General features: G+C 43.6%; 1 protein-coding gene across 1 annotated transcript in view; it reads left to right on the top strand.

Moving 5' to 3' along the window:
* Positions 1 to 810: 810 nt before the first annotated feature.
* The window catches only part of LOC108545848 (membrane palmitoylated protein 7-like protein metro), a 16,704-nt gene continuing 4,644 nt past the window's right edge, over positions 811 to 12,870 (top strand). The window contains exons 1-11 of the mRNA XM_017897643.1: positions 811 to 1,698; positions 2,180 to 2,466; positions 2,568 to 2,699; positions 3,330 to 3,356; positions 4,093 to 4,260; positions 4,405 to 4,476; positions 4,606 to 4,730; positions 4,799 to 4,923; positions 5,445 to 5,621; positions 5,763 to 6,106; positions 6,183 to 6,457. Coding sequence (XP_017753132.1) covers positions 1,656 to 1,698; positions 2,180 to 2,466; positions 2,568 to 2,699; positions 3,330 to 3,356; positions 4,093 to 4,260; positions 4,405 to 4,476; positions 4,606 to 4,730; positions 4,799 to 4,923; positions 5,445 to 5,621; positions 5,763 to 6,106; positions 6,183 to 6,457 — 1,775 coding nt within the window. The 5' untranslated portion in view covers positions 811 to 1,655. The remainder of the gene's footprint in view (positions 1,699 to 2,179; positions 2,467 to 2,567; positions 2,700 to 3,329; positions 3,357 to 4,092; positions 4,261 to 4,404; positions 4,477 to 4,605; positions 4,731 to 4,798; positions 4,924 to 5,444; positions 5,622 to 5,762; positions 6,107 to 6,182; positions 6,458 to 12,870) is intronic.

Raw genomic sequence — 12,870 nt, 5'->3', positions numbered from 1 at the left:
AAAAATCTAAATGTATCCACGAGCATTTCTAACTAATCGTCTATCGCTGGGAAATTAACGATAAATTCGTCATCGTCAAATTTGGAAAGATCGAGTTTATGCATGACCGCGGTACACAACCACTTGTGGATCGTAAGCACGAGAGATACATGTGCAAACGTCAGCGAACGCGGTTTCTCTCGCTGGAACGGTCGAAAAGATAAGCTTCGAACGTTTGCAAGTATCATCGTAGAATGATATGCGATACCGGGAAAAAAAATGAAAAGAACGATGGTAAGTGGTTGTGAATTTTTATAGAAATTTCGACCGAAATCCGTGTGTCAACGCCATGTCAAATTTTGACTAGCGTTACTCGCATAAAGTAAAAAGAAATCAACGATCTTACCGACACTGTTCAAAGAGAGAATTACGGACTGTTTGTAATAATCTCCAATGAAAATTTCACAACGGAAAACGACACAAAATTCACAAAATACTCCGATGCTAGCGGCGAGATGTTTGGTACGGACAACTGCATGTATACACAGCTGATAGTGCTGCCGCGGTTAGTGCGACGCCGACTACGGGAAACACAGCTACAACCGCGCTATTTCGAATTGCCTTACGGCTGTTTCAACGAAACGAAAACGATTATGTTATACTCGTTCTTTCGTCCAATTATATACGATATAATGGTTTTTAAAACGACTTATCGTTGTAACGCATTGCAATCATACGATTCGCCATACTCGATGTTCCATTTTTAAAACATCTAGATGAAACTAGATCGAAATAAAACTTTTACGATAATACGTTCGAAAAGAAAAATAATCTATCGATTAAAGCGAAATAACTATGATATTTTGTACACGTTTAAGCATACTTTCTCTTCTTTTAAGCGTTTCTTTCTCTCTTCTTTTTCCCCCAATCGTAAATTAACAGGGACGGACGAAAAGAGAAAGCATAAAGGAGAGCAATATTGGAAGAAAGAAAAATTCGATCAGGAAAAAAAAAGGGAACCGAAATACCGACTAGTATGGAAAAATATAGATTCGATGTTCGAAAGACAGGTATACGTACGAACAAGGGGGATGGAGAGTGGATACGTCGTTGGAACTGGAAGGGCGAGGAAGGGGCAGAAGCATCTAGCTACGACAGTGGAGGTAACAGTGCTGCCTTTAAAGATGGCCACCCAAGGCAACGCGCTGTGTCGCGTCCATGCCGAAAAATGATCGAAAACCCTTACCAAATCGTGAATATTGGCTAAATTGAATTATACGGTGAACGAAGAAGTCTTCGGTTGGATCGTTCGGTGATTGTCGGAAAGGATGTTTGGTGTTCCAGAGTGTTTGGCCCGTTGAAACGCAAAAAGGTTGTCGAGATGCAAGATGAGAGGAATCTAGCGGTGGTCATTCTACCCCGTGTCGAGTGACAGTGGCTTACGTAACGGATTATTCTCGCTATGATAACGATACTCCAGCCGCGAATGCGAAACAAGAAACTGTTTTACCGGGTTATTCGCGGCGCTGCGCACGAATCTGCTAGAAATACGCATCGCGGCTGACCTGATTAGTCTCTGTCGTTCTGATATCGTAGCACGCCACTGTTCGAGTGCACCCTATTAGTTTCGAATCCAGCAGGCTGGAAAAAAGTATCGGAGCCTGTTCTGATAAATTATGACAGCGGCGCTCGTCATGGAAAACACAAATTGGGATCCTGGTGAGTAAACTCAAACGGGCAATCACTTATGCTCTGCCACGACACGTTTGTTTTCGTTCATCGTTTTCCTTTTTTAGCCTTTAATCATTGCCACGCACGTTGACTCGACAAATTAAAATACTGCTTCGCATTTCACCGTGTTCAACTTCACCGGTTCGATAGAACGCGATGCTTTGGAAAAGTAGAAACGCACATTCGTACCGTGTACGAGTGCACTACGCCTATTTTTACCTGCTAGCAAGTTCCTCAACAAAATGTCCGAGTTCACTTGGCGCTGTTGTTGAAACGAAAATTTACCGTAGAATAACGAGTTTCGCGTTAACGGGAAATTCGTTTATCGATCAGGAAATAAATGTGTTGTGAACTCGATGCTTCTGAACAGAAGTCGTACATAATCTTTAAAAGATAGTGGCGCTATTTCAAAGAAATATTCCTTCTTGTGTCTGTTTTCTCTTTTCTTTCTTCTCTCTTTCTTTTTCAGCATTGTCCAAGCTGCTGAATTCTCTGCAGGAGAACAAGAACGAGATACCGAGTTGTACCGAGGAGGAATTTGGATTTCTCAGTGAACTATTGCAGTCGAAGGAATTGAACGCTTTAGTGAACGTGCACAATAAAATTTTGAACAATGTCAAGGACGACAAATTCTTTCCTGTACTCTCCAATGCCATGGACATTGACATCGAAGTTCTGGACCTGTTATCCACCAAAACGCACCTCTCCAAGGAGTGCAAGGAACTGTTCCATTTACTTCAAAAGCCGCATATACAGGTAGCGTGGTTGCGACGTTTGCAGAAAAGAAACGAAAACACGTTTGACAAAGGAATAGGTGGGCAGAAATATTGAGGAAAAATCGAGACATTTTGTCGCAGGGTTTGTTGTGCGCTCACGACGCGGTTGCCCAGAAAGACTACTATCCCCGATTGCCGGAGATTCCCCTGGAAGTCGACGAGGATGAAGAAACCGTCAAGATCGTGCAGTTGGTGAAATCGAACGAACCCTTGGTACGTCAGTTAGGTCGCACGTTAGTGTTTAATGTTTTCCTTGAAGTAAGTTTTTCGCTAAGTTAACACGACAAAGAAAATCAAAGCTTGATAATATAGTACGAATTGATACTTAGGGTCGAAAGAGAAGGGGGCTATATATAATTGTACGATATACCGTATATATTATATATACATACGTGTTTCTCTTTGAATAGATATACATGTTGATTGACGCGTTATAATCTTTCCACGTGCAATTATTTTTTCAGCTATATATTACTGGAGAAAAGATATCGGATAAAACCCTCGTTTTACTCGAAGCCTTTCTTTTGATAACGTATAGTTCGGAAGGTAATTGCACGGAAAGAGTATAATAAGTCATCTTTTATGTATATGGGAAAGAAAGAAAGAAAGAAAGAAAGAAAGAAAGAAAGAAAGAGAGTAAGAGAACGTGTGATAGCGTAATTGTTTTGGACTAATTAGGACGATTTGCATGGGACTTGATCATGATTAATCCTTTATATCGACTTAGATACCTGGTGTCCCTGTAATAAGTATCGTAGTATCGAATACGTATCGCTCGCGCGGTACTCAATACAGTTTCTTAAGTAATCACGTGTTTCTTTCATCGTCAAACTTGCTTCGAAGTGTGGCGCCGGCGTTGAACCGATCCTGGTAAGTCGACTTCAAGCTGAAACATGTACAGGCCTGTAAACGTTTCATGCGTATCTATCGATTCGCAGTACGATTTCGTAGTATTTCGTTTATTTCTATTTTCCTTTCGTCTTCATTTGTCACGTATCTAGCTGTTAGAGACCTTTTAGTTTTGTCACTTTGCGATCTCGCCTCTACGAACACGGAAGTGAAAAGAAAACGCGTGTACATACAACGAGCTGTAAATAGAACGCTGTTCATTTTCTCACGCGTACACACTTATTAATTTTGCTTGTACCTTACTTTATACACCTTGCGTCCGTTTTAAACCCCGTTGATTTGTGTTTTTTCGTTTGTCATTTTTGCTTGTAAATAAAACAATTTTCTGTATCATAACAATTGTATCCTGTGTTATTGTCCCGCATGTCCTCGTGTTAAATGTGAAAAATCTCTCGAGATAAATAAGCGATACGCGAACGAATCAGCGTTTCGCGAATTACGATTATCACAGACATCGCTGCCGATTATTTCGAGAAATTTGAAAGAAGCCGAGCATATCCGATGACGTTTAAAACACGGTCATGTACGAGGACCGTACAACGTTAAGAACCAACTGCTTCGATCCTATGTGTGTTTTACGCCTTCGCGATGAATTCTCTTTGTTTTTATTTATTTTTTAAGAAAAATGAAGGCACTACTACCTAACACGCGCACCTCGCAACCGCAATGAAAATATTAGTTTACACGTTGACAATAGGGGGCAACCATGAAAACATGCGAGGTCACCGGCAAGATCGTGATAGCACGAATAATGCATGGCGGTGCGGCCGATAGATCCGGCCTCATTCACGTTGGAGACGAGATTTACGAGGTCAACGGCATCAGTGTCGAAGGAAAGACTCCGAACTGTGTTCTTAAAATAATGGTAGGTCGCAGCTTCTACTTTATCTTCTCGGTATACCGCTTTCTCAATCGATCGATGCTATATACATCCGCGATCGGAATTTATCTCTTTTATCCTCTCTTACGATTTAAATGAATCCGATGTAAAACCACTGATCTCTTTCAGCAAAATTCTGAGGGTACGATTACCTTCAAAATAGTGCCTGCTGATAGTAAAGGGGAAATTCGTGAGAGCAAGGTACGTTCTACGATACTGTCTGAAAAGAAATTCTCGTTATACCCGTATAGTCGAATAGAAAAGCATTTCTTACCTTTAATGTCATTCCTCGACGTTGCTCGAATGTCTGAAAATTTCGTTCCGCGTTAGGTACGAGTCAGAGCGCACTTTTCGTATAAAGCTGCCGAAGATCCGTACATACCTTGCATAGAGGCTGGACTAGATTTTTCGAAGGGCGACATTCTTCACATTGTCAGTCAGGACGATGTTTATTGGTAGGACTCGAATTTCTTTGTCTCTTGGAACGATACCGTGCATCTCATTCATCTTGGTTTGGAATTAGGTGGCAAGCCAGACGCGAGGGTGACCGAAATATGAGGGCTGGCCTGATCCCCTGCAGAGCCCTACAAGAAAGACGAATTATCCTTGAGAGACAACAAAAGGAGAAAACCGATAACGACAATATAAGTAAGTGACGCGGTTTACTGTCGAATGTAAATAAAATACAACGCCCTTGTCTGTGTTTCCCAAACGCGGTTCACTCGTCTATTAACATAACGATCGATCGATCGATCGATCGATCGAACGGGATCGAAGATGTGCTTTTAATGGTAGCGTTTCGGAAATTCGGACCCGCTGTGCTACGATCGATTTCGTAACATTTCATAATCTCTCATCTCTTTGTAACGTCTAATCTCACTGTCGCATTTACAAGTTAACTGCATGCAAAAGACTCGAAACGATAGGTTTCGATGTAGAGCATCAAATAAGAACCGTGGTCGCTGACACGGAAACAACCCGATGATCTGGTCTCGGCTGCCCTTCTTAACGGATGATGGCCTGACGACTTAACCGTCGGTTAGGCTTGTGTTCTGTTCCAGTGCCTTTGCCCGCATTGTGCCCCCGTCCCAGTACCTCTTTACACGCCTCGCCTACAAAGTGCAACTTGCAGGGAGTAAAAACTAAAAAAATCATGTATGACGCTGCAGAGAACGACGATTTCGACCGGGAAGAAATACCGACCTACGAAGAGGTCGCAAAGCTCTATCCGAGACCTGGCCTCTATCGACCGGTGGTTCTGATCGGGCCACCGGGTGTCGGCAGAAACGAGCTCAAGAGGCGGCTTATGGCCACTGATCCCGATAAGTACAAGACGCCTGTTCCTTGTAAGTTTCATCTCAATTTTTCTAACATTTCACCCGCTTTCCTTCCCATTATCGTTGTCGACCCTGCTCGTGAAATCAGTTAACAAATTTCACTTTAGTCGATGATCGATCGCTAGACTACTCGGCACTCTGCCCTCACAGATACCTCGAGACCACCGAGACCCGGCGAAGTCAACGGCAAAGAATACCACTTTGTTAGTCGTGAAAAGATGGAAGAAGAAATCGAGGCCGGCAAGTTTATAGAATACGGCGAGTATAAGGGCAACTTGTACGGTACCAATTCCGAGAGCGTGAGCTCGTTGATAAACGCCGGATACGTGTGTCTATTGAACCCTCACTATCAGGCCCTCAAGATGCTGCGAACTCCGCAGACAAAGCCATATGTGATATATATAAAACCGCCTAGGTTTGAAATATTGAAAGAAACAAGGAACGATGCCAGAGCAAGATCGACTTTCGATGAAAGCAACTCCCGAGGTTTCACGGTAAATCAGCGGATCTTGTTCAGCGGGATGGTGTCAGATTTTTATCGAGTAGCCCTATTAATTCGATTCTTTGCAGGACGAGGAATTTCATGAAATTTTGCATAGCGCTGCTAGGATCGAATTTCTGTACAGTCATCTGTTCGACGAAGTGATAGTGAACGCCGATCTTCCTATCGCGTTTACCGCTCTGGGTACCCGCTTCGTGGGTTCAATAAATTATGCTTCGACCGAAGATTCATGGAAAGACGATGGAAATCTTCGGGAATATTGCAAGTTCGACGCAGCTAGATTCTTCGACACATTACGATCGGCGGATGCTTTTTCCCAAACTTCTCGAGCTATACTTTTTCGGTAAAACGCCTGTTTTCCTCCTCTACGACTTTACGATATTTCAAATCGACGCATACTCCCCCCGAGGATTATATCGATGCCTTTGTACCCTTAAATATCTACGTGTTTTATACGTCGAGATTTGCGAATTCGGCTCGACGTGTTTCAGCTATTTCTTTTTCGATGTCGCGAATTAAAAACTTGTTCTTCGTTATATATACATCCGTAAATACATACGTATATATACATATATGATATATAGTTTGACAAATAGTACGTAACTCGAAAAGGGTGGCGCCGGAAGAAAGACGTTCGGGTATTTTTGCCAGCGATCTCATTTCTAAGCGTTCAAATTAATCGTTTTTTATTCTCTTTCTTTTCTAACGTATTATGCGTTCGATGCGCGATTTTAGAATTTTTACTGCCACGAATTCGGGAGCATCTCGTAACGAAGGAGAAAGCGTTGCTTTCATGTGTGGAGAAATTTAAAGGATACTAGAGGAGACACGTGAACCGTGTTAAAGTTCTTACGTAATTTTGGGATCAACGATTATAAATGGTACCCTCGTCGAGGCGAAGCGAACGGATTCCCTCGAAATTCGGTGAATCGAGTCTTCGAAATGTTAAGCAATCGTTGCTACCACTCGTGACCTTTGATCCCAGTTGTTGTTGATTGTTGCCAAATAAGTACCGTACCTAGAACACGATGAGAATCACCTCACGATTATTGTATTTTCCACCTGATCAGCATTGCCACGATATCGCTATTTTTTTCATAATTAAAGGGCTGCCAGCATGAGGAAGATTTATGCACGCTACACCGTTAGCGTCGCATCAAATAGTTCATCCTCGATGTAAACTCTGTATGTTACTGAAATATAGCATTACACTTTGAAATACGCATTATCGTTTTTTCCGAGTTTTTCAACAAAATCGTTTTATCCTATCATCTTGCAATCGATGGCGTAAATTAATTTTCAAAGGCGAGGACCTCGAGTTTAGGTAACTTATCCTGACGGCACAAATCATATTTCCCGTGAAAAACGATCTTCGACGAATTGAACGGTCTGCCTCGCGCAGATGTGACGTTAGACCGAATTTAGCCTCGAAATAACAAGCTTTTGGCATTTCTCCGATAAAGAATAACGAAAGAAAATACGGGATCGCACTGATACCGAGATCTGTCGCAATAAATCGGAATAACGAAGGCTTTAAACGTAAATGAGACGGTGCATAAGTTGCATGCGGATAATTGCTTTCTTTTCAACGATAACACGCTGTCACGAATAGGCACAAAATTTCTTCTTTTTCCAGATGAGTGTAATTTTCCTTCAAAATTGCAGTTCGTTTGCCATTAATATCGTCGAGCAACGACTGTAGGTACGTGTCTACGTCTACGTGCAAACTTGCGCGCCTCTCTGCATCGATCTTTGCATTTACATTCCCCACCGTGTTTCGATTTATAATGTAAAAAATATTTTGCGTAACGGTCTTACCTTGAACGTCTTGAGAATAGATATTCGACCTATATCTATTTCTAATTAAACGGTTATTCTAGGTCCGTAGGACGATATTCGAAAGTGCGTTTCGGTAAAGCCGGAAGACATTGGTTTTCGGCAGATTGCTTCGGAATTATATCTGTTTAATACGTAATGCTTTTTGCGAGTAGCCAAATCGCTGATGCAGAATATTGCAAGCACTATTTTTGGGAATCTTGCTTTTCTAATTGAACTTGAATCATCGGAGCTTCCAAACACGTGTACGCGACCCATCGGATGGCCGCGCGTTACCGAAACGAAAATAGATGGAACGAAACACGCGTTAAATATGCTAGGAAAATAAGCGAAATCTCTGTCGTTTCGCGTTCGACACTTCCTACATGATAACTCGTCGCCGTCTCGCGATGGGTACGAAAATATCAGCGGAATTACATAAAAATATTAACAAATTATCGTCGTCTCGATGTCGAAGAGGAACACCTGGCCTAAATCCGCGGCTGCGCGGATCAGAGGACGTGCGATACGACTCCCGTGATACTTTCAGGGCGAGGGTGCGAATTAAACTTTGGCCCAGTATCCAATCAACCCTTACGCGAACAGATTAGTTTGAAAAGTTGCTCGATGGGATTAATGGCGCCGCGGATTATCGTCTTTGCCGTACTTTCTACACGCAGTCGACGATTACAAACGCGGCATCGTTTTATATCCGGTGAAGCTTTCCCAAGAAGAGGTGAACATTTTTTTAACGGAGTTTCACAGTGATCGAAAGAGAGAAATACGTCGAGAAGCTCGAACGTTTGAAACTTCGCAGTGGAAGAAATTTACGTCGTTTATATCGTACACCAAGAAACATAAATGTACCCGGGTAAATATATTTTAAAGCGATTCCTAAAATCAACGAGCGTTACTTTACGAGTGACCTTAAGTGACATTCGAACGAGTATCTATCGCTTGATTCCTTCGATCTGAAGCACGGTTGCGAAATTTTCAAAGACGTTGACAATTTCGTCGAGCTTTCGTCGCACACGGACGTTTGCAAATTCACGGCAGGATCTCGTGGATTTTCCGTTCGTGGTGAAAAAATAAGCAAACTGTCTAGCGCAAAATAGTCTGTTTATTTGCAGCACTTCGTTACGGATTAAAGACCCGTTAACGAATCACGGTCACGATATCAGGCGACAAATTTACGGATCCCAGCAGTTTGACGTCGACCTCGTTTAAAATTAAACCGAAGCCAGTCAGTATGGAAAAGAACCTTCTTACGTAGATACGAAAACCGATCCATGTAACCGAGACGTTGAGAGAGTTACTTACGGGAGAGTTCGCGAAAATTTGTCATCGAGGTTATTATCGTCTTCGAAATGTGTCAATGACACAATGTCGCACGTGAATTATCAACGAAACACGATTATTATTCCTCGCGAAGTCGCGTGCGTGCTATCGACATTGATAACCTTCGTTCTCTTATGAATTTTCATTAATCGCACGTTGTACTTAGAGAACTCGACAGCTATTAACGACACCTTGGAAAAGTCACTCGGCTGTGCGACGAGACAGTAGCGGGTAATCCGTCGTCCCCAAAATTTATAATCCCAATCGCTATTCTAATTGAACGAAGTTTTTAGATATATATTCATCCTACAAATCTTTCTTAACAAACGTTATAGCGCAGAGAGATAGCATCGGTGTAGGTCGGAAAATAAATAGGCGAAAAACTTGAAACGACACCGAAGTTCATTGGAAAGAAAGAAAAGAATGTGTATCAGAAAAATATTTTTAAAGCATAACATCGATTCGTTTACATTTCATCGTAATTAATTTACATTTTCTTATCTCGATCGAACGTTTGCCTCAATCGCGTACGAAAGAATCGATGCTTCGAAACAGCTGGATCGTTATACGGCTCAGATAAGTACCGCAAATATTTCCTCGATATTTTTGCGTTCTTCGGACACGCTTTTTACGTAGAAGAGCTTTGTAATCTGGTTCTTGGTAAAATAACTCGCTCGCCATATGCTCTCTCTCAAGCTGAAGATATGGCAATAATTTTATAAAATCGATAAACAGTTTGAGGCCGAGGGACTTTTCGAGTATGGCATAATCGATAGATTGTCGTGCAGAAGAGAATCGAAAATATTGGCATAACGCCAGGAGCGACGGCGACGGCCACGAAGACGGCCACGACGACGACGACGACGACGACGACGACCACCACCACGTCGACGACGGCAATGTGCCTGTCGGGCGTGTGTAACGCCGCCAAAATAAGCACGCGGTCGGCTAGCAAAAGGACGAGTGTACGCTGCCGCGTAAAGCTCGAATCAACGAGACGAATCGTCGCACGCTCCTCGTCTACATAGTACCCGTTTCTATCGAGGCTGAAATCGCGAATTTCGGTTCTAGAAGCTGCAAAAATGAAATTGACTTTTCGGCAAGTAATCTACGCGTTACTCTCTAAATTTTGATCTCGTAAAGAACACTCGGCTTCGTTTACCAGCATTCGCAACGATGTAAAGGCGGTATTCTTCGCAGCAAGATGTTACGACGAATCGAAGATCATCATCGATCGACTCGATGACTCCGCGTCGATAACTCGCTTTCTCGATACTCCATGGAGTCTAGATCGACGATGACGAAGAATCAAGGGAACAAATTGTCGACCAACGATATGACCTGCTCCGGGAAAATTTCTTTATCCAGCGGGATCAAGTTCGACGTCGGAGACAGCATGTTCCGGCGTATATCTAGCGTACAACGAAACTCTAGTCACGTAAGCGTTTCTCGTTTCTCTTTCTTCCTTTTCCTTTTTTCTTTTACGTCTCGTTCGCGTTCCTCTGCGTTGCGTCCGAACCCGCGCCGCGGTCCAACTAGCACTCGGTGTCGGTGTATTCGCGTCTTTGAAAATCGACCGTGTAATCACGGATCGACTGATTTACGAGTCGTTTATAAACCCAGCAGGCGGTTTCGCGAATTTTTCGAACAAGATTTACGCGAGTTTCGTTCGCCGCGGCATCGTTCGGTTTATGCGCCGGGGCACGGGGTAAATGCGAAAATACCAAGCGTAAATAGATTCGTGCGAGAGATGGCAAGACAGTTTTAATCGGAAAACAGAAGAAGAAAGGCGCGATCGTGGTTGGAAGAGACAGGTTGACGGTACGTTCGCGAAGCAAGCGCGTAATACTCGTACAGCCTGTTCGATAATAACGCGTATACGCGTGGACGAGCCACCGACCGACCGACGCAACGACTTAACCGACATATAAATAGCGTTTAGTTGAAACGGATGCGGTAGAACTCGCGTGCACGTCTTACGAGGCGATCCGGAAGGCACGATTCGCTTTTCAAGGAACTTCTCCTACTCCGAACGCCGACACTTGCCGTGCCGTGATCCGCGACACCGTCAGTGATTTCCGAGAGTTTCCGCGGGAACGATCGATTTTCGACACGCGAACTCGTTCTCGCCCTCGTTTCTCTGAATATCGATTTAAACGGAAACAATGCTCGTGAATTTCTAGTAAGTGTTTCAACTTTTCCGGTTCTCCGGTGCGTCGCGATTATACCTCTCGATCCTTCTCGGTTTCTAGCTTTTCGCACTCGAAAGAGAACCCTCGGATTCCACCGCGATGATGAAGCATCATTTGATCGAACCACGAAAGTCAAACGGGACTAGATCTAAAGAGGTCTAAAGAGATCTAAAGAGATAAACATTCCTGTTACCGCGTCGATGCACGTTTGCCTACGTACCGGTTTATTGACACTGTTCTTACGTATACGTGGTTTCGTAACCATCCTACCCCATTGCTTTTCAGCTTCTCGCTTTCCTTTTCTCCTTTTCTCCTTTTCGAACATAAATTTCGTTAACGCCGGAATCGCTTCGGATCATCTTGCACGATGCATCGTAATTTAACTCGGAACACGATCAAGAATTACCGTTTTCCGACTCGTACAACGTTGCATGCTGCGAGAAACGGTTACCTACTCGGGGTAAAAAGGTTCGTTTAATATGCATGAGTGATCGAAACAGGATGCCCGGCATACACTGGAGGACAACTGGCAGGTAAACGGTGTCCAGTCTGCACGGCTAAAGTGCAACTCTTTGGTAAAGGGCAATACCTGCCCCGTGAGCAACTACAGCATCGTCGCCTCTAGGGGAGAGCTCGCTCGAAATAACTGCGCTGCGAGAGAGACGCCGGCGCCGTGCATCGTTGACAAGAAGAACAAGACGGCCGTGAACGCGAATACTCGCGCCAAACATCGGGACGACTTCCTCGAAGAAGAGTACTCGGGCGAACAGTTCCCCAAGGACGTCGCAGGATCGACGGATCTCAGGAAGCCTCAGCGGCCTATTCGCAAGTCCTTTTCCGTCCCCGATTATCTCAAAGAAGGTAGGTTTCAACGTATAACCGATTCCATCCTATATCTTCTCCCTTTTCACCAATTTTCCGCTACCCGTCACACCTATACGATTTTCCGTGCTATTTTTCAACCGTTCCGTATCGCGAAGCACGCGACGCCGAAAATAATCAAGCACGCACGTCTAATTTCGACTCGATATCGACGCGCATAAGAGGAATGATCGTTATCCACTGCAACGAAGAAATCGTTAAGAAGGAATAATTTCAGGTATCCTGACCACGCAGAGAATCGGTCGTAGAACAACCGAGGAAAGCATCCTGAAGAAGTCTTCCGCGTTCCTGTCAAGTTTGACTCATACCGCGAGTAAGATCAGAGAGAGGAAGCTAAACGGTAATAATTGTACGGAAGAGAGGAAACTTTGCTCGAATAATTATTCCACCGAGGGCAGTAGCTGTTCGACCAAATACCCGACCTTGAGGGGATACTTTTCCATCTTGAGCAGCGTAAACAACGATCTCGATTCTCTTCGGCATTCGCCGAGTGTACAAACATTACCGGTCGAACGAAGGAAGAAGAGCG

Source organism: Eufriesea mexicana, unplaced genomic scaffold (assembly GCF_001483705.2).
Source record: "Eufriesea mexicana isolate 0111107269 unplaced genomic scaffold, ASM148370v2 scaffold572, whole genome shotgun sequence".
NCBI lineage: Eukaryota > Metazoa > Arthropoda > Insecta > Hymenoptera > Apidae > Eufriesea > Eufriesea mexicana.
The sequence above is the reverse complement of the archived record's forward strand: the minus strand, read 5'-3'. Positions and strand labels throughout refer to the sequence as shown.